Raw genomic sequence first — 19,532 nt, forward strand, 5'->3', positions numbered from 1 at the left:
TAGTGGTTAAGGTACGGGGGTCCAACATGGCTGACGATGGTTTGAATCCTGGACCTGGTGTTTGAAACTCACACTGGGGGAATAGGTGTGTCTATCCAAAGTCCAGAGAGGTAAATGAAGAACGGACTACAGTGTGCCCATTCCCCCTAGGAGGTGATTTCTCACTTTCTCTGTCTCTGTCTTTCCCTGTGTCTCTGATGAGCACAAGCACCTGATAACAAAAATCTATGTGAAAATAATCGTAACAAATAAAATTAAATAAGTAACTCTAAATATAAAAGGAACAATTATTCATTAAAAAAGACAATGTAGAATTACTTCTGTAATTTGTTAAGCAACACATAAAAACAGACCTTAACTTCATATTGTTGAAGTAGAACAGTGTTCTTTGATTTCTTTCTTTATTTCTTTCTCTCTTTCTTTCTTTCTTTTGGGGAGAGGTTTTTTGCAATAGTGCTCATGCACTTGTCAGAAAGACAGAGACAGAGAGCCAGAAAGCAAGAAATCATCCTCCAGGGGGGATGGCAACGTGGCAATCCCCTCTCCTCCATTCTCTCGGAATCTTGGGCACGCACGCACAAATGCTCAATGTAGAGTTTAAGCCACCAGGTCAGGGACTCAAACAGTGGTCCACTACATGGGAGTCCAGCAACATAGCCATTATGCTAACTGCTGGTCCCAGTAGGACGTTTCTTCACTTAAGGGTCTATCAGTAGCTGCGCTCTCCTGCTAGAACCTCTAAAGAAGCTCCCAAGGCTCAAACTTCAGTTAATTACGTGGGAGTCCAGTGATATAACCATTATGCCATCTGCTGGTCACTGTTTTTTTAAATATGAAATTATTATATATTGAAAACAATTTGTTAAAAAAATTTTTGCTTGGGACTGGCAGATAGCCTAATGGTTTATGTCACTGGATTCCCATGTAGTGGACTGCGGTTCAAGTCACAGACCCGATGAATTAAACTCCTGCCAGACACATGTGTGTGGAAGATCCTGAGAGGAGAATGGAGAAGGGATTACAGTGTGGCCAACCCCCCCCACCTGGGGGGGGGGAGTAATTTCTTGCTTTCTGTCTGTCTCTTTCTGTCTTTCTGGTGAGCGCATGTGCCCTATAGCAAAAAACGCTCAAAATTTTTGTTTGTTTTTGATTTAAGGCACGTGTGTTCACAGGAGAGACAGAGTGGGGGAAGGCAGAAATCACTATTTCCTCCCAGGGGAAATGGACACATCTCAGTCTCTTCTCAATTATCACCTCTGGATTTTGGCCACACAGGCACACATTGCCAACATGATTTTTAAGCTGCCGGGTCTGGGAATTGATGCACAGATGGCCATGCGGAAAACCAGCACTTTAACCTCCACACTACCTGCTGGCCTCTTGTTAAAATATTTTAAAACTCAGCATTGGCAGGTGGAATGATGGTTGGGATGCTGGACTGCCTCCCACATGGTCAAACTGCAGTTTGAGTCCTGGACCTGGTGGCTTGATTTCTCACTTTCTCTCTCTCTCTAAACAAATTAAAATAATAATAACGAATAAAATAAAATAAATAATTATTTTAAAACTCAAAAAAAAAATTCTTAAAGCAGCCAAGATTGCAGAATTTCTTAATGTTTGGGTACAACCATAATATTATAGAAAACAAAAGCAATACACACTGAAAATGAAATCAATCAGTCCTCTTTCATCATGAGTGGGTAGGTAATCACACAGATATTTCCCACGATGTGTGTTAAATTGTACATATTTTTCATATTCTGTGCATGCATGTTATATCTTACAATGAAGATATTTTCAATGAAAGGCTTGTGGGCTGCAAATCTTTTGCATGTAGGAAGAATAAACAAACTGCAAGAAAGAATGATGGAAATTTGTTCTTATGATACACACAAGAAACAACTTGAGAGACAGTTAGCCTTGAGAAAAATCAGCATATTTTCCACTTGAGAAAGTTTACCTTGGTTTTTCCAAATTATGAGTTGAATTTTCCATTTTTCTAAGCAGAATCAATAAAAGTCCCACAGAAAAATGGGTACAGTATTACTTAGTCCAACTTAGCTAGAATGGGAATGGAGCAAAAATACCACACAAGAAAAAGATTGATCAGAACTTGATTCTGTCATGACTTGAGGCAATTTATGCAGGTGAAAGACGAACACAAGCACACAAGGACTTACCTAGACAGTCGCACTCTGGCACTTCAGTATCCTTTGTTACAGATATCAGGTTTTTTGTAGCCTTAGTAAAGAAGTTCATGGCATAATCGTTAAAACTTTTCTGGGTACTATCTGTTGGGGAAACTCCTGATGCTCCAACACTAGATGGACAGACTTCCTCTTCACTTTTGGTAGAAACCACTGTGATTCCACCTGAACAAACTACATTTACATTCCTGAGAATCTGTGCTGGGTCCGGTAAGGGTGTCTCATGAGAGGTACCAGGCAATGGTGGCACTCTCTGATGGACGAGTTGCTCTTCACAATCCTGATGAAACTGAGTTTGGTCACTGGCAGCCATCACATCAGCACACTGGTTGGGTGGAGAGTAGGGCTGGGGCAGGGGGTGAGCTTTCTGATTGACATTCACTGCAGACTGTACCTGAGACGCTTTATCTGTAAACACCTGTCCGTCAGATTCTGTTTTGAAATGACATATGGGGAATGAATCCAATGGTTCCACCTTCATCATTTTGTCCTGTGCTAATTCAGGATATCTCTCGAATTTTATCTGAGCGAGCGGAGGAAATAATTTCTTTTGTTGCAGGGCTGCACTCGTTGGAGCCAGTGGTTTCCACACTTTGGTGAGGGGAGAAAGTTTTCCCAACAGAATAGGAAACTCGTGTGGTCCAAATTGACCAAATCTTTGAAATTTCGATGCTATCCAAATGTCATGTAACTTACTATACTCATATGACAACTGTTCCTGCTTCTTTTGATCATTTTCTTGACAATTTACAACTGAGGGCTTCTTTTTTCGCCGATCTCGTGAGGGGGTGGATTTTGTCTTTTTTTGGGTTGTGTTCTTCTGCTTTACTAATGATGAGCTACGATCATTTTGTACACTTGAAGGTGGTTTTGGTTGTATTAAGACCTTCTCCTGACTAGATTTTTGCTGTACATTATAGGAAACAAGGCTTGTCGGTGTACTTTCAACTTTTTTGTCCTCTGGTTTTATATAATTGAATTTAATGATTGATGCTAGTTGTGTTAACTGTGTTGCAACATCTTCCTCGATTTTACTGTGAGTAACATCTTGACTTGATGGATCATCTGAGTCCAAATTTTTAACGCTGTTTAGTAGCTGGTTACAAGATGCCACTTTATTACTTCTTATGTGCAACTGATGTAAATTCTTAGAATTGTCAAGAGTAATCCTACCCTGAGCAATACTCTTATTGGTATCAATTTTTGTGGCATTTGATTTTGGTGTGAAAAGAGATAGGGAATTTGCAACTTTCGAACTTTCTTGCAACTTTTTGGATACTTGGTTACAAGCTGAGCTGACAGGGGACTTGGAAAGGGTATTTTGGCCATTGTGGCCATTGAACACCACTGTGCTACGTGAACTTTGTTTTTCCAAAGATGAACAGTGACGAGGATTCTGTGGCTCTCTTTCTATGTTTGGATCTCGGAGGTCTTTTCGTACGGAATAGAGGATAGCTTTACAGCTATTAAGCAAACTGGCTGTTCTCTGATCTGTTTCTTCATCCTTCTCTGACTTTGAGGGGGAAGAATTCTCTGATGGGGCTGCTGAGAGTTGAGTCAGGGCCTCTATGGCCACCACCTGCTCTAATGTTAATCTCCTGTCTTTCATTAGGGATAGAAGACTTGGCTGAACTGGAGATCCGTCTTGCGGTTCTTTACTTGGTAAATTCTCAGGGGTATTTGGTAAATCGCCCTCACTGTGTATACCAGTATGACTGTTTAAGCTGAGGTTTGCAGAGTCTTGAATAGATCTGCAGTTAAAGCCAGGCTTCTGGAAGACTAAGACATTATTTCTTCCCTTGAGATGATCACAACTGACATTAGTCACAATGGAGCTCATGGCATTGTGATGGTTTGCGGGGTCTTTCAGCACGTTACAGGTACTGTTTTCAAATGCCTTGTCAAACTCTTCAATATTGAATTTTTTAAATGACACATCGGTTTCAGGTGGTACAAAGGGCACATTTTTAATGCCATTTCTCAGAGTTTGTGTAAACAATTTCGGAGGTTTGGTTTGCTTATTGTCATCTTCAGAGTTTTTTGATTTTCCAGATTCTGTGACACTTGAACTGAAATCTCCTGTGACTTGACCAGTGAAATGTGATTTCTTGCTTGCTGTCCATTTGTCGATCTGGAGCCCTGTCATGCTCTCTTCATTTTTAGTTACATTTTCAAGTGGATGTGGATCCAATTCTAATCGTTGTTCTTCCCCATGACCACACCTACTGTATTCCATGGATTCTGACTTGAGGCCATTTACTGGTTTGTTTTCAAAATCTACCTGTAAAATAAATACAGAAATGACTCACCATTTCCTTAATAATATGAATAAAAGTGGTAGGGTCTTAAATTTTTAAAAAAGATTTATTTATTTAATACCATTTGTTATTACTATTATTTTTAATTTGACCAGAGAGAGAGAAAGGGAAAGCTAGAGAGCAAGTCTCCACATCTGGGACTTGAACCATGGCTGGCCATGTGGGACTCCAGCGCACCACTATGCCACCTGCTGGCAAAAGTAGGGACTTAATTGAATTGGAACTAGTGTAAAGCCATTGTGAATACAACCTAAAATAATATTATTTTTGCTTTTTACAGATTCAAAATGGTTATAAAATAGCAAAAACAAGACTATAGGATAAATTCAAAAAGATAAATAAAACCTATTAATAATCTCTTGCCTGTTATATTTTGGCATACATATTCATTTGTTATTTGATAGAAACTTAATAAACATTTTTTAATTTATAGTATTTAGTGGGACACATCTACCTTCTATTTTTAAGGTTTATTTTCCTTTCTCCAATAATCAATATTTTGTACATTTTACAACTCAGTGGGCATTATCTATCTTTTTACTAAGTTTATTTATGTAATTCTTTCATAATCAAGAGAGGCAGAAAAGGGCCACGAGGTGGTGTAGTGGTTGAGGCAGTGTACTCCCATGCGATCAACAGTTTGAGTCCTAGACCTGATGAATTGCATTCTCATTTTCCTCTTTTCGTCTCTCTTTCTCTGTCACTCTCTGGTGAGCATACAAGCCCTACAGCAAATTTTAAAATGTAACAGTAACAATAAATAAAATAAAATAACTTTAAAAGATGCAGAGAGATAGCACTCTCCTTCAGCGACCACGACACCACAATCAACTCCAGCCTCAGCTGGCCCTCGAACACGGGAATGCATATCCCAGTCTCAGGATATAAATATGGGTGAAACTCACAGGGCATTGTTTTCACTATCAGCCCATGGTCCAACACCCACTATCATTAAAATGAAAACTATGTTACAGTAGAACAGCAAACAGAAAACGATACTAACCCTAAGTGAACTTTAACAAAATAAACACCCTGAGTCCAGATCCAAAGCATGAAACTTCCATCTAGTCATCTATCACACAGTCCAAGAGTTACCCAGTCTTGATACTGAACATCATACATGTATTTTGCTAATTTTCTAACTTTATCTTCCTTTCACTAAAAATTATTCTTGTTGGAACCAGCAGTTGCTGTAATGGCTATGTTGCTGTACTCCCATGTAGTAGACAGCAGTTTGAGTCCCAGAACCAGTCGCTTAAACTCATACAGGGCACATGTGCGTGCATGCCCAAGATCCTGAGAGGATAATGGAGAAGGGATTGCAGCATGACCATCTTCCCAGGAGGTGATTTCTCGCATTCTGTCTCTCTTTCTGGTGAGTGCACATGCCCTATAGCAAAAACCTCTCCAATAAAATAAAATAAATTTTAAAAAGTAAATAAATAAAAATAAAAATAATTCTTGTGAGATACAGTGATCTTTATTATATTGATGGATGTTTCTGTTGTGTTTAATTTTGGGTTTTTAACTCCCCCTTCAATTATAAGAGGGTGTGTGTCCTTGCCACTGAGAGAGTGAGATGAAGTCTACCAAAAATGAGGTAAGGTCATACACTCTCTAGCAATTCAAAATGATACATATTGAATCAGCAGATTGCATAGTGGTTACGTCGCTGCACTCCCATATGGTCCACTGCAGTTCAAGTCCTGGACCTGGTAACTTGAAACACACATCAGACACGTGCACCTGCATCCCCAAGATCTTAGGCAAAGAATGGAGGAGAAGGGATTGCGGCATGGCCATCCCCCTTGGGTTGGGGATTATTTCTTGCTTTCCCTCTCACTGTTTCTCTCTCTCTCTCTGAGTCCAGTCATGGAAGGACAAAAACATTTAAAATGGAGAAACCTGGGATTTCTAAACAGTTATAGAAAAATGACACTGTTTTCATAATGACACAGGAAGAAAGTCAGCCCCTAACCTTAAATCATGCAATAAAAAGAATAGGTTGGGACCAGCAGATGGCAAAAATGGCTACATCACTGGACTCCCATGTAGTCGACTCTGGTTTGAGTCCTGGACCTGGTGGCCTAAACTCACATGGGCGCATGTGCATGTGTGCCAAAGATCCTGAGAGGGGAATGGAGGAGAAGGGATTGTGGTGTGGCCATCGTCCCTGAGAGTGATTTCTCATTTTCTGTCTTTCTGGCAAGTGCACATGCCGTATATCAAAAACCTCTTTAAATAAAAGAAAAAAAGATAGGTGAATAATTTAAACACGGGACCAAGTGGTGACTTATTGGTAAACAAATGTACCCACATGGGAAAGATCCTGGATTTATGTGCTGAGGTCCCCCTGAGCACATAGAGCACTGCCCTAAGTAATCATGGCACTAAAACCCTATAGGCAATAGCAATCTCTCTGAAGAAATTAATTAATTAATTTAAAAATTCCCATACTGGGACCAGCATAACTGTTACGTTGCTGGACTTTCATATAGTCAACCATGGTTGAAGTCCTAGACCCAACAGCTTGAAACTCATTCTGGGCAATGTGGGTGTGTGTGCCTAAAATCCCACGAGGACAATGCAGAAGGGAATCCAGGGTGGCCATCTCCCCTGATTTATTTCAGTCTGGTGAGCACATGCAGCTTATAGCAAAAATCTCAAAAAAAAAAAAAAAAAAAAAAACTCTAAATATGAAAAAGATATAAATATTCCTGTCAAAAAACACTATATTTTTATAAGAGAGAAATGGTTTGGACAAAAATTTCTTTGAGGATTAGGAGATGGTGTAATGATTACGTCGCTGGACTCCCACCCTACTCAACAGCGGTTCGAGTTCAGGATCCAGTGGCTTAAAACTAATGCCTGGCAAGTGGGTGTAATTTCCCAAAATCCAGGGAGAAGAATGGAGCTGTGAGAAGGGATTGTGGCCATCGCCACAAGCGATTTCTCGCTTTCTGTCTCTGGCTAGTGCACTTGCCCTATGACAAAAAAACTCTCTTTTAGAATTATGTTATTTAACTTTATTTATTTAAAAAATTTTGAACAGAGAGAGAGAGAAGCAAGTAAGAAAGCAAGCTGCCAGGTCCAGGACTGCAATTGCCTTCAGCCATGTGGGAATCCAGTGCCCCTAATCAATATGCCATCTGCTGCCCCCCAAATTCACTTATTAACATGGAAAGGTGTGAACAGACTATAAGTTGCCTAAACACATCATTCTTGACAGAGTATAGCACATTTTTTTCTGTAAAGGAAGGTATAGTAATAATTTGAAGCTTTGTGGGCCAAGTAATCTGTTGAAATTTCACCAAGGGACCAGCAGATGGCAGAACAGTTACATCGCTGTACTCGCACATAGCTGACTATGCTTTGAGTCCTAGGCTCAGGGCCCAGAGATCCCAAGAGGAGAATGGAGAAGGGATTGTGGTGTGGCCACCCCCCAGGCTGGTGATTTATCACTTTCTGTCTCTCTGTCTCTCCAGCTAGCACACGCGCTATAGCAAAATCTCTTTCTTAAAAAAATATTTTACGCGCTCGACTCCCATCTTCGCGGTATCTCGACTGCGATTGAGGCTTTTTGTTTTCCTCAGTCACAGACATCGTTCGCGCCCAGGAGCTACATACCCTCGAGGTGACCTGCCAGGAAACGGTTGCCCATGGGGGGCAGAGACCCATGGATCCTCAATGGAGGGCATCGCCCCTGAAGACCAGGTCATGCTCCTGGCAGGCACGCCCCTGGAGGATGAGGCTACACTGGGCCAGTGTGGGGTGGAGGCCCTGCCTACTTTGGAAGTAGCCGGCTGTATGCTTCGAGGTAAAGTCCATGGTTCCCTGACCCGAGCTGGGAAAGTGAGAGGTCAGACTCCCAAGGTGGCCAGACAGGAGAAGAAGAAGATGGGCCGGGCCGAGTGGCGAATGCAGTACAACCCGTGCTTTGTTAATTTTGTGCCCATGTTTGGCGAGAAGGGCCCCAATGCCAACTCTTAAGTCCGTTGTAACTTTGGCTTTCTCTAATAAGGTCACTTATCCCCGGCCACCCCCCCAAAAAAATAAATAAATAAAAATTGTTATGCATTGTATCCAGGAAGAATTCATAAATCATATACAAACTAATGGGTATATTCCAATATTACTACCTATGGATAGTGGAATGTGAATTTCATGGAAGTTTTACATGTTTCTCTCTCTAGCACACACGTACACATAAATACACAAACACCAGTATGTTAGGTGTAAAAGAATTTAGAACGTGGGGAAACCCTTCTAAATTAGTAAAAAGTGAGAAGCCATAAAGAAAATGAAAACCAACTTTTTAAATTACAAACAATTTTAAAAGCAGAGACACTACAATATAGTGCTTTTCAATTTGCTGACCACAATCCATTAGTCCCAGTACCAATTTAGTGCTCTGTGACAGGAGTTTTTCATCTTAATGGAACAGTATAGGAAAATAAGAATATACAAAATTTAGAAAAAAATATTGCTATGGAAATCTTCTGCATATGCTTTTGTGTATATCTAAGTAGTAAATCATGATGCAAAAATGAATGTATTTCTTAATATGTGTATCAATCAAAAAGAGGTAAGAGGAATATGGCCATTAATAAAGTCAAATAGACTGGGAAAATATCTGAAATACATATGAAGGACTATTGTTATTAATGTAACAGGATTCCCACAAATTAGCAAAAAATTAAAACAGATGCAACAGAACAGTAAGGAAAGGATAGGAATAAGCAATTCACTTTAAGTGGAAATCCAAAGGGTCAAAAACTAAGCAATTTGGGGCCAGCAGGTGGCACGGTGGTTAAAGCACTGGACACTACCACATGATTGCTGTACGAATCCTTGACCTGCTAGCTTGCTTACTCACTTTCTCTCTCTCTGTGTCACTACCTGGTCAAATCAAAATCAATGAATGAAGGGACCAGCAGTTGGCGTAACGGCTATGTCGCTGGACTCCCACGAAGTCGACCGCAGTTCGTATCCTGGACCCGGTGGCTTAAAACTCACGCTGGGCGCACGCCGGGCGCGTGTGCGTGTGTGCCCAAGATCCCGAGAGGAGAATGGAGGAGAAGGGATTGCGGCGTGGCCATCCCCCCTGGGGGGTGATTTCTCGCTTTCTGTCTGTCTGTCTCTGTCTGTCTGGCGAACGGATGCACCCTAGAGTGAAAAAACCTCTCAAAAAAAAAAAAAAATCAACGAGTGAATAAAGAAACAAACAAATATTTTTTTAAAAACCTAAGCAATTTTACTAGAGGATGAGCAAATGAAAATGGCAAGTTTTTTACTCGCAGGAAAGGCAAAAATAAAATAGCAAAATGTACAAATTGTAAATGCAACATAACATTTAAAATAGAAAAATATAAAATACATAAACTGGTATAGTCACTCTAGGAAATGATAAGTATCCATTACTCTGCATATCGATCCATTGATTACATGGCAAAGTATCCATAAAATAGCATCAATGCAAATAAATAAACTGGAGATGCGACATGCCTTTTCACTTAAGACACACAAACACTGACCTAGCACAGAAGAAAAGTGGGTAGAATAAACCTAAAATCATAATAGGAGTTACCAGGAAAATACAATTGAGTAAAAGGAGAGGTCTATTTCTTAATGTCCATAAAGCTTTCAATTTTATAGCTATGCAAGGGACTTTATCAAACAGACTCTACAGAGAGGATCTCGTGATCCCTTAAGAGATTTATATACCCAAAGAATATCTTTATTCTCCTTAATTAGTGAATGAATTTAATTAAGTATAGGTGGCCTCGGGCCCTCATGGTACAGTAATGAGCTGCTCAAGAGAAGCCTGAACCCACATGGGGCCTGCAGTTCAAATCCCTGGTCTGGTCTCATACTTGAACACGTTGGGCATTTGCGAGTGTCTGAGATGTGATGGTCTCAGAACAGGTGGAAGGTGTGTTTACGGTATAATCAGATCTCATGGAGTGTGGTTGTCTGTCTCAGTGGTGCAGGTACACTACATGAATAAAGGAAAATGCCTTACATTTTAAATAAAAAAGCCTGTCCTTTGTTATCAACATCCCAAAGGCTTAGTGGACAGTGATTAAGGGAGCAGGAAGCACACATGACTATTTGGAATCCCAACTTCACCAGTTGAAACACATGCATTTGTGCCCGAAATCCAGACAGGACAGAGAAATAGAGATGGGAGTGCAGTGTGACCATGACCCATGGTCTGCACATGGGAGCGGTATTTTCTCTCTTTCTCTGTCTACCTGTCTATCTCTGATAAAAGGAAGAACCTTCTAGCAATTAAAATAAATTCCCAAATGAGTCCAGCATGGCGTAGTGGGTAAGACACTGGACTCCATGTGCCCGACTACAGTTCAATCCCGGATCTGGCAGCTTGAGACTCATGCCAGATGCACGTGCATGTGTGCCCCAAATCCTGAGAGGAGAATGAAGAGATTGTGGTGTGGCCATCTCCCACCCCAGCCCCACACCCAAGGTGATGGCTGGCTTTCTGTCTCTGTCTTCCCAGTGAGCACAAAATTCAATAGTAAAAAACAAAAAACAAAAAAACAACTCTTTAAAAAAAAAAATCTCAGGACCAGCAGGTGGCATGGTGGTTAAGGTGCTGGACACTTCCACATGGCTGACCACGATTTGAGTCCCGGACCTGGCAGCTTGCTTTCTCAATCTTTCTCTTTCTCTGGTCAAATAAAATAATAAATGAATGAATAAATAAAATAAATAATTATTTTAAAAAATCCCAAGACAATAGGTTGATCCAGACTTCTTCCGCCCATTCTGAACTAACAGGAGTATTTAATTCCTTTGATATTGTCTGGTCATAGTTTGCAGCCTTCCTCCATTTTGTCATTTCACTGAACCAGCAGGAAGTCAAGGGGCACTTAGCAAAGTGATATTTTATCCTGTAATTACCATCTCATTTGAACACAATCAGATTGTAGAACTCCCTATATACACACACAATCCATACACACAGGATTTTCTGAAGCAAGAAATTGGTGCTTAGATCATAGAAAAAAATAAAGCTTTTCAAGGTAATATACGATCAGAAACAACCTACTAAGACCTTTACTAAGGATAGATCATTATTCCTCAACTGTGTTCACTTTCAGCAAAGCTGCCTCCCAATTTGAAATTTAAAAACCAAGGATATATGGTGCGTCTGCATTCTGTGACCTCATTGTAATATGGAAGGTTTTCTTTTTTTAAATTTCCATTCTCCTCTCAGGATCTTGGGCACGCCCAAACCGAGGTCGACTACAATGGAGTCCAGTGACATAGCCATTCCGCTCACTGCTAGTCCCTCTTTTTAAAATTTTTTTGAATCAATCTTTCTTTCTCTTTCTTTCTTTCTTTCTTTCTTTCTTTCTTTCTTTCTTTCTTTCTTTCTTTCTTTCAATTTGACCAGAGAGGGACAAAATGAGAGAGAGAGGAAAAGTGAGAAAGCAAGCCTCCAGGTCTGGGACTTGAACCATAGCCGGCCATCTGGGAATCCAGCTACCTTAACCACTATACCACTACCGGCTCCAGTAACGTTCTTTAAAAAAAAAAAAAAAGAATTATTTTATTTAAGTTTCATTTAATTATTTATTTACTTTTGACCAGAGGGGGACAGAGAGAGAGAGAGAGAGAGAGAAAGCAAGCCTCCAGGTCTGGGACTCGAAGCACGGTTGACCATGTGGGAGACAAGTGCCCTTAACCACCCTGCCACATGAGGGCCCCGAATATGTAAGGTTTTTTAACCATCCCGTTGCCCAGAACAGATATTTACTACCTTAAGAGAACCAAATTTTAAGGAAATAACGTTCTTATAAATCACTATGTAGAGCACAGGGCGCAGCCACAAAGTATTTGTGCTGAAGCACAAGCAAGACTTTCAGGACCTACAATCTCGGCCTGAAAACTGGAGAAAAAATATTCAGAGAGAACTACTAGAGCCTCCATTAAAATTGACTGTAAGTTACTATGTGTGGGGGAGGGTCTTCCAAAGTCAATGAATACTGCTTATTACACGGAAAAAACCATGATGGATTTTAATTTTTACACCAAATAAACACGTAGTTCAACTGCACTTTCCACGAGCTATTTGATGTTCCTCCATATTTCCTCTACACCGACCAGCCCTAGAAAGAAACTTGGAGGCCAGGCCCAGTTCTATAACCAACAACCATACAATGCTAACCAACATGCTTGTCATCAAAAACATATTTCAGGGAACCAGCAGTTAGCGGAATGGCTATGTCGCTGGAATCCCATGTAGTCGAATGCGGTTCGCGTCTCGGACCCGGTGGCTTAAATCTCATGCTGGGCGCGTGTGTGTGCGTGGCAAAGATACCCAGAGGAGAATGGAGGTAAAGGGATTGCGGCGTGACTATCCCCCCTGGGGGGTGATTTCTCGCTTTCTGTCTCTATGTTTCTCTCTGTCTCTCTGTCTGGGGAGCGCACGCGCTCTATAGCGAAAACCTCTCCAAAAAAAAAAAAAAAAACCTTATTTCAGTCAACAGGAAAGATGAGATGGCTACCCACCGAAGACCCACCTAAGAATAATTCTAAAATGAACATTTAGGAAAACAACAAAACTTTCAAAAGAGATTTGAAAACAGCTATTGTTTTGTTTGTTTTGTAGGTGTAGAAAAGTCAGTTAGTTCCAAAGTTCAGAAACTTAGTTCTCTTTTTCCTTTTTGGGTAGAAAAAGCTGATACCTACTAGACCAAAGTTTTCTAAGTGCTAATATTCTTTGAGCTTTGCCTCTTATCTCCATTTTTCTATTCTTCTTAAGATCACCAGCTAAGGAATTAAAAAAACCACAGCAAGTCAGGGTCAGAGCAAAGTGCTGCCCTGGAGATGTGGGTGTGAGGCATGGGATAAGCCTCACCCCCACTTCCCCTACCTTGATGCCATAAAGACTGGAAGGTCTTCTGCGCCTGGCAGGAATGGGAGCCATTGTAGAGACCTCAGAAGATTCAAAAATCTCTTCACTAGAGTCAAGCTTCTTTCCTATTTCAGCCTTTTCATTCCTCTACCCAACAAAACTCCACCCTCATCTGGCCAAAGCAAGATGTAAAACTTAAGGGGTGGGATGAAGGGGGAGGGTACAGGCACTTGGGAAGTTATCAGAAACTTTGTTTAGTAACAAAAAAATTGTAAATTGAAAATGTGTTACAAATGTATAGAAATCCCTAGTGCTCAAAGAGCTTAAGCTCTCTAGTCACAGCTGTCCCAGGTCACAATCCCTTCCTTGGGGCTATGAGCCAAGACCATTTATTTTCAGTTAAAGAAGACAAAAAAAAAGAAGAAAAACCTGGAACAGCACAAATTTGCCTTAAGCTATCACCCTAGCAACTTCCCTCCTCATTCAAATATCTTAAAACTTCTACCCCCAAAGTTACAATTGAGAACTCCATTGCCAAATTTTACCATTCCTTAAATACCACACACTTAACTTCCCCCTTTATTAGACCCCCCAAGGAGAACTCCCTCTAAAACCCAGGCCTCCCCTGGAGTTTTCCTATCACACCAAAGGGTCCTTTGACTGTGCATGAGTCTCCCTGTGCCTATTCCTGGAGGATATGAAAGGGAACCTCACTGCTTTTTATTGTTTATTGTCTTCTCATCAGCAGTCCACCCTTGCTGATGAGGAGGGTGGGAGTTCAGGGGAAAAAAAAAAGGCAGAAGAATGCATGTAAACAAGGCAAATAGGTTTGGGAAGGTCTATAATGAACAAGATATTTCTTTTTTAAAAAAATTATTTTATTTATCTTTATTTACTTATTTATTTATTCAAATTTGACCAGAGAGAGAGACACAGAGAGAAAGAAAGCCGCCAAGTTCGGGACTCAAACCAGGGTTGGCCATATGGGAGTCCAGAACCCTTAAACACCACGCCACCTACTGGCCCCAACAAGGTATTTCTGAGGCCAAGAGATGGCCTGGTGGTTAAGGCGCTGGGCTCCCACATAGCTGAATGCTTTTGATTCCTGAACCTAGGAGTTTCCTTTCTCACTTTCTCTCTCTCCCTGTCTCTCTTTGATCAAATTTAAAATAAAATAAAACAAATAATTATTTAAAATAATAAACCAGGTGTTTCTAAATATATTTATATACACATACACGCACATATATATAAAAGGAAATAAAAACTAGTGAGCAGAAGGAAAATCATAGTTACACAACATAATGTGATATTCTTTTTGAAGATGAATATGGTAATATCCTTGATTACCACATACTACAACATGCTTTGAAAAGCAATTGTATGCCATGAATATGGGCAACAATTAAACATAAATAAGAAATTATATGTATATTTAAAAATATGTACAGGGGCTAGCGGGTGTCATGGTGGTTGGAGTGCTGGATTTGACATGGCCGAAGATCGTTTGAGAACTAAACCTGGTAACTTGTTTCTCTTTTACTCTCTCTCTCTCTGTGGAATATATATATCCTATCACAAATTTAAAATAATAATGATAATAAATTTTTTAAAAAGATGTACAAATGGCCACCAAGTTGATGAAAAGATGATTGACACCATTAATTGTCAGGAAATGCAAATGAAATCACAATGAGGTATCTCCACATTCTCATTAAAATATAAAAGATCCACCATACCAAGTGTTGATGAGGAATATATTGAACTGGAACTTATATAACTGTGGAAGAGAATGTAAAATATTAGTACAATTTTAGAAAGCAGTTTGGTAGTTTCCTTGAAACTTAGGTATACACCCACCATGAGACTAGACATTCCACTTCTAGGACTATCCAGGGGAAATGTTAACATGCCTACAAACAAAGGCATACGCCAAGGTTCATGGAAGATTTATTAAATGGCTCAAAAGTGGAAACAACCCAAATAGCTTCACAATGTATTATACCTAGACAAAGGTCCTTTTAGCTATAAAAAGGAACTACTGATCATTTATATAAATCTCTAGGAAATGCAAACCAGTTTATGCAACAGAAAGAAAACCACTGGTTGCCTAGGGGTAGGGTGGGGGCATTAGAAAATAAATGCCACAACACACATACACAAACACACACACAAACCAACCAGCTCTGGTGTCCAGTGTATTATTCTTTTGCTTTTTTTCAGTACCCTAACAGCTTCATTCACAACGAAATCAAGAACATGGGTTTGGCTAGACCCTAGTGCTGGCTGCTCTCCCAGCTCCAACTCGCAACCAACCAACTGAGCCTTAGCAAATCCTTGTTCTACGAAGCTTCTGGGAATCTCTATTTCCTTAGATAACACAGGACTGGTAATAACATTTACCGGACACTTGACTGTTGAGAATTAAATGAATCCTGTACCTTTACATATTGTTGGACCTTAATATGTGTTAAAATGAACTGACTACTTAAAACATACATTCATTTTCTCTTTTCCACTTGTCCTTTCACAACATATAAAAACAAAATCTATTCTAACCTGAAATTCACTCATAGGAAAAGGTAGCTAAGTCCTGCTGGTGAATAAATACTCAGTATTCTTGGAGCTTATGTGTTAGTTTTTCAAAGAGGTTTGTTTTTTTTTTTTTTTTTAGTTTTTTTTTTTGCTATACGGCCCATGCACTCACCAGAGAGACAGAAAGCGAGAAATCCCCCCCAAGGGGGTGTGGGGGATGGCCATGCTGCAATCCCTTCTCCTCCATTCTCCTCTCAGGATCTTGGGCACACATGCACACATACCTGGTGTGAGTTTAAGCCACTGGGTCCGCGACTCAAACCGTGTTCAACTATATGGGAGTCCAGCAACATGGCCATTATGCTGCCATTATGCCATCTGCTGGTCTCAGGAAAAGAATATTTATTAATAGCATTTACCAGGCATTTTTATTAACACCTCATAGGAATTATCTCACTTGCTTTCTCTATAGAGATAAGCACTCTTAAAATCTCCATTCTACTGGTAAGTTTTTATTTGATACAGATCAATACCCTGAGCCAGGCCTCAGATAAGAGGTCTTTTTATCAACAAGGTCCTAGTGTGTAACCCCCAGGCACTGTGCTAAAAGAAAACAATTTAACAGCAAAACAAGTATTAACATTTACAATAATTTCCATTAGTTACTAATAATCAGGAAAATTTAGTAAACTAAAATTACCATATATGTTTAGAATTTAAAAGAACAATATGATTCCATTGGTAGTTTCTTTTCTTAGGTTGTGAGGATAATTACCTGTCTGAGCCCACTTGACTGCTTTTATTCTTCTTTGTGAAAGGATATCAACTTAGAGTTGTTGAAGTTCTGCATTGCTATTCAGTATATTATCACTTCATGTCAAAATCAATATTCATATATACTGGATTGACACCAAGCATGTAAATTAAGTGGATGAATTGAGAAACCAATTTATAATCCGATACTTTTTTTTAAAAAAAAGAATTATTGTATTTTTAACTTTATTATTTATTTATTTATTTTCATTTGACCAGAGAGGGACAGAATGGGGGTGGGGGGCATGAGAAACCAAGCCCTCAGGTCTGGAACTCGAACCACCATTATTTGAGTGGGAATCCAGCACCTCTAACCACCACGCCATGGCCCAACCCCAATAATAATTTTTTTAAAGTAACAGAAATAAATTGAAAGAGCATACAAATTGCAGATTGCCTCATCAATCAGACAAGATTCAATCACACTAGTTTGTACAAATGTGATTATATGCACTCATACTAAAGATAGAAGAAAGGCTGCAAAGATGCTGTTTTTAAAAATTGAACTTTGTTTTCAAAAAGTAAGTGCTCTGGGGAACCAGCAGTTAGCGTAATGGCTATGTCGGTGGACTCCCACGTAGTCGACCGCGGTTCGCGTCCCGGACCCGGTGGCTTAAAACTCACTCCGGGCACGTGTGTGTGCGTGCCCAAGATCCCGGGAGGAGAATGGAGGAGAAGGGATTGCGGCGTGACCATCCCCCCTGGGGGGTGATTTCTCGCTTTCTGTCTCTATGTCTCTCTCTGTCTGTCTGGCGAGCGCACGCGCCCTATAGTGGAAAAAAAAAAAAAAAAGTAAGTGCTCTGCAATATTCCAGAGATTTAATCCTAGGACAAATCCTATTTTCCAGTAGAGTTTAGCTTCTCTCAAATTATCTTGCCAGGAATGCTCTCATGATTAAAGATAAAGATTCGGGGGGGGGGGGCATTGCCAACTCCACCCAGAAGATCATCAGATAACTCGTTAATTTATGATCCTACAAGGTCCCAACAAGGGTTTGGACTTTCAGTTCTTTTCATATCGTACGTATGGTCGGCAGTCTCTAATCAGTTCCTCCAATGTTTCCTCTAAAAGAAAAAAATAATACAGTGTCTATTTCTGTCCTGGCTTTCTAAGAACATAAGCTCCAAGAATACTGAATATTTATTCACCATCAGCACTTAGCTAGAGATGAGAGGTGTTTACACATTCCTAACAGAAAAATCAGAGCACTTTCTGGAGCCAGAGTTTAGAGATCTGTAAATCTTCCCCTCCTGGCTCCTTCTTCACAGGTTGTTACAAGCTCAAGTCTTTTCTGTCTTGAGAAAACAAAATCATCCAGGAGCATTTAGTTCCCTTCCTATTTTTTAGCACCTCTTTACACTGAAAGTATATCCACAAAAAATCTACACGCACTTTCTGTCAAACACGTACTTTTAGGTTCAATATCATTAGGTTAATTTTTTCCACCACAAAAAGGAAACTGCTCAAAAAATTCACCTATGTAGTTCTAATAGCCAAATCAATGGACTTCCATAGTACACTTTTTTAAAGAATTGTTGTATTTAATTTCATTTATTACTGTTGTTTTTAATTTTTAACTTGCTATAGGACACATGTGTTCACTAGAGAGACAAAGAAAATGAGAAAGCAAGCTGCCAGGTCTAGGACTTGAACTGAGGTCAGCCATGTGGAAGTCCAGTGCCTTAACCACCCCTGGCTTCCCAAGAATATCTTTAGATACTGTTGCTCACTACCCTAGGATAGTCCCTTCATTTTCTCACTCATGATTTCAGTTTTCCTTGCTCACTCCTCTGCCCACTAGAAATGATGGTATGCGGTTCCTGTGGATATTTTCTCTTCACGTTTCCACTTGAATCTATGTTTATTTGCTCATGACTCCCACATCAAGACAAAAATCAATCCAAATTCAACCACCAAGTGGATTTCTTCACCAGACATTTAAAACACCACTAAATCTTAAGTTTCTGATTTACCCATGTCTGATTTATCTCCAATAGTTTTCTAATATTCCATGAGTCTTCTCCAAATTTTTACATGGTCAAAACCCAAATTCAGCCACAAAGGTCAACAGTATCTTATTTACCTTTTCCACCCATCCTGAGCTCTGCATTACTGCTCTTGCCTCAGTATATCAACCCAGCAAATACAGAGTACGATGACATTCTCTACACAAGGACAGAAAAGATAGGAGCTTTATGGAGATTATGTAAAAATGGTTGTTTCTAGAATAAATGTTTTCAGAACCTAAAGTTCTATTGTCTCACATTCTTATTAGACTGGCCTCAAAACTGAAGCTGGTTTCCAGGAAGCACTATCTAATAAAAATATAATGTAAAAATGTTTTAAGAGTTATATATATATTTATTTAAGAGGTTTTCGGTATAGGGTGCACACACTTGCCAGAAAGAGAGAGATAGAAAGCAAGAAATCACCCCCCGGGAGAGCTGGTCGCAATCCCTTCTCCTCCATTCTCCTCTCGGGATCTTGGGTATACACACACGCACCTGGCCTGAGTTTAAGCCGCTGGGTCCAGGCTTGAACCGCAGTGGACTACATGGGAGTCCAGCAACATAGCCATTACGCCAACTGCTGGTCGCAGGAGCTATATATTTTTTAAAGCTTTTTTTTCCCCTTAATTCATGATAGTGTGTGCACATTGAGAAAAAAAAAAGAGAGAGAAATAATAAAAATCCTGTCACAGGGTCTGATTATGCCATAATCCCTTTTATACAGTTGTCCAGCAGGGTAGATTTTGGGCATCTGTATGCATTCCT

The 19,532-nt window shown here is 40.0% G+C and overlaps 1 protein-coding gene and 1 pseudogene across 1 annotated transcript in view; one reads left to right on the forward strand and one right to left on the reverse strand.

Moving 5' to 3' along the window:
• Positions 1 to 19,532, reverse strand: part of TET1 (tet methylcytosine dioxygenase 1) — a 136,070-nt gene that overhangs the window by 40,284 nt on the left and 76,254 nt on the right. The window contains exon 3 of the mRNA XM_027772044.1: positions 2,181 to 4,488. Within this exon, the coding sequence (XP_027627845.1) occupies positions 2,181 to 4,488 (2,308 nt within the window). The remainder of the gene's footprint in view (positions 1 to 2,180; positions 4,489 to 19,532) is intronic.
• On the forward strand, positions 4,532 to 8,515 carry LOC102474218 (ubiquitin-like protein FUBI pseudogene; annotated as a pseudogene).

This window comes from Tupaia chinensis, unplaced genomic scaffold (genome assembly GCF_000334495.1).
Source record: "Tupaia chinensis unplaced genomic scaffold, TupChi_1.0 Scaffold000250_1, whole genome shotgun sequence".
Taxonomy (NCBI): domain Eukaryota; kingdom Metazoa; phylum Chordata; class Mammalia; order Scandentia; family Tupaiidae; genus Tupaia; species Tupaia belangeri.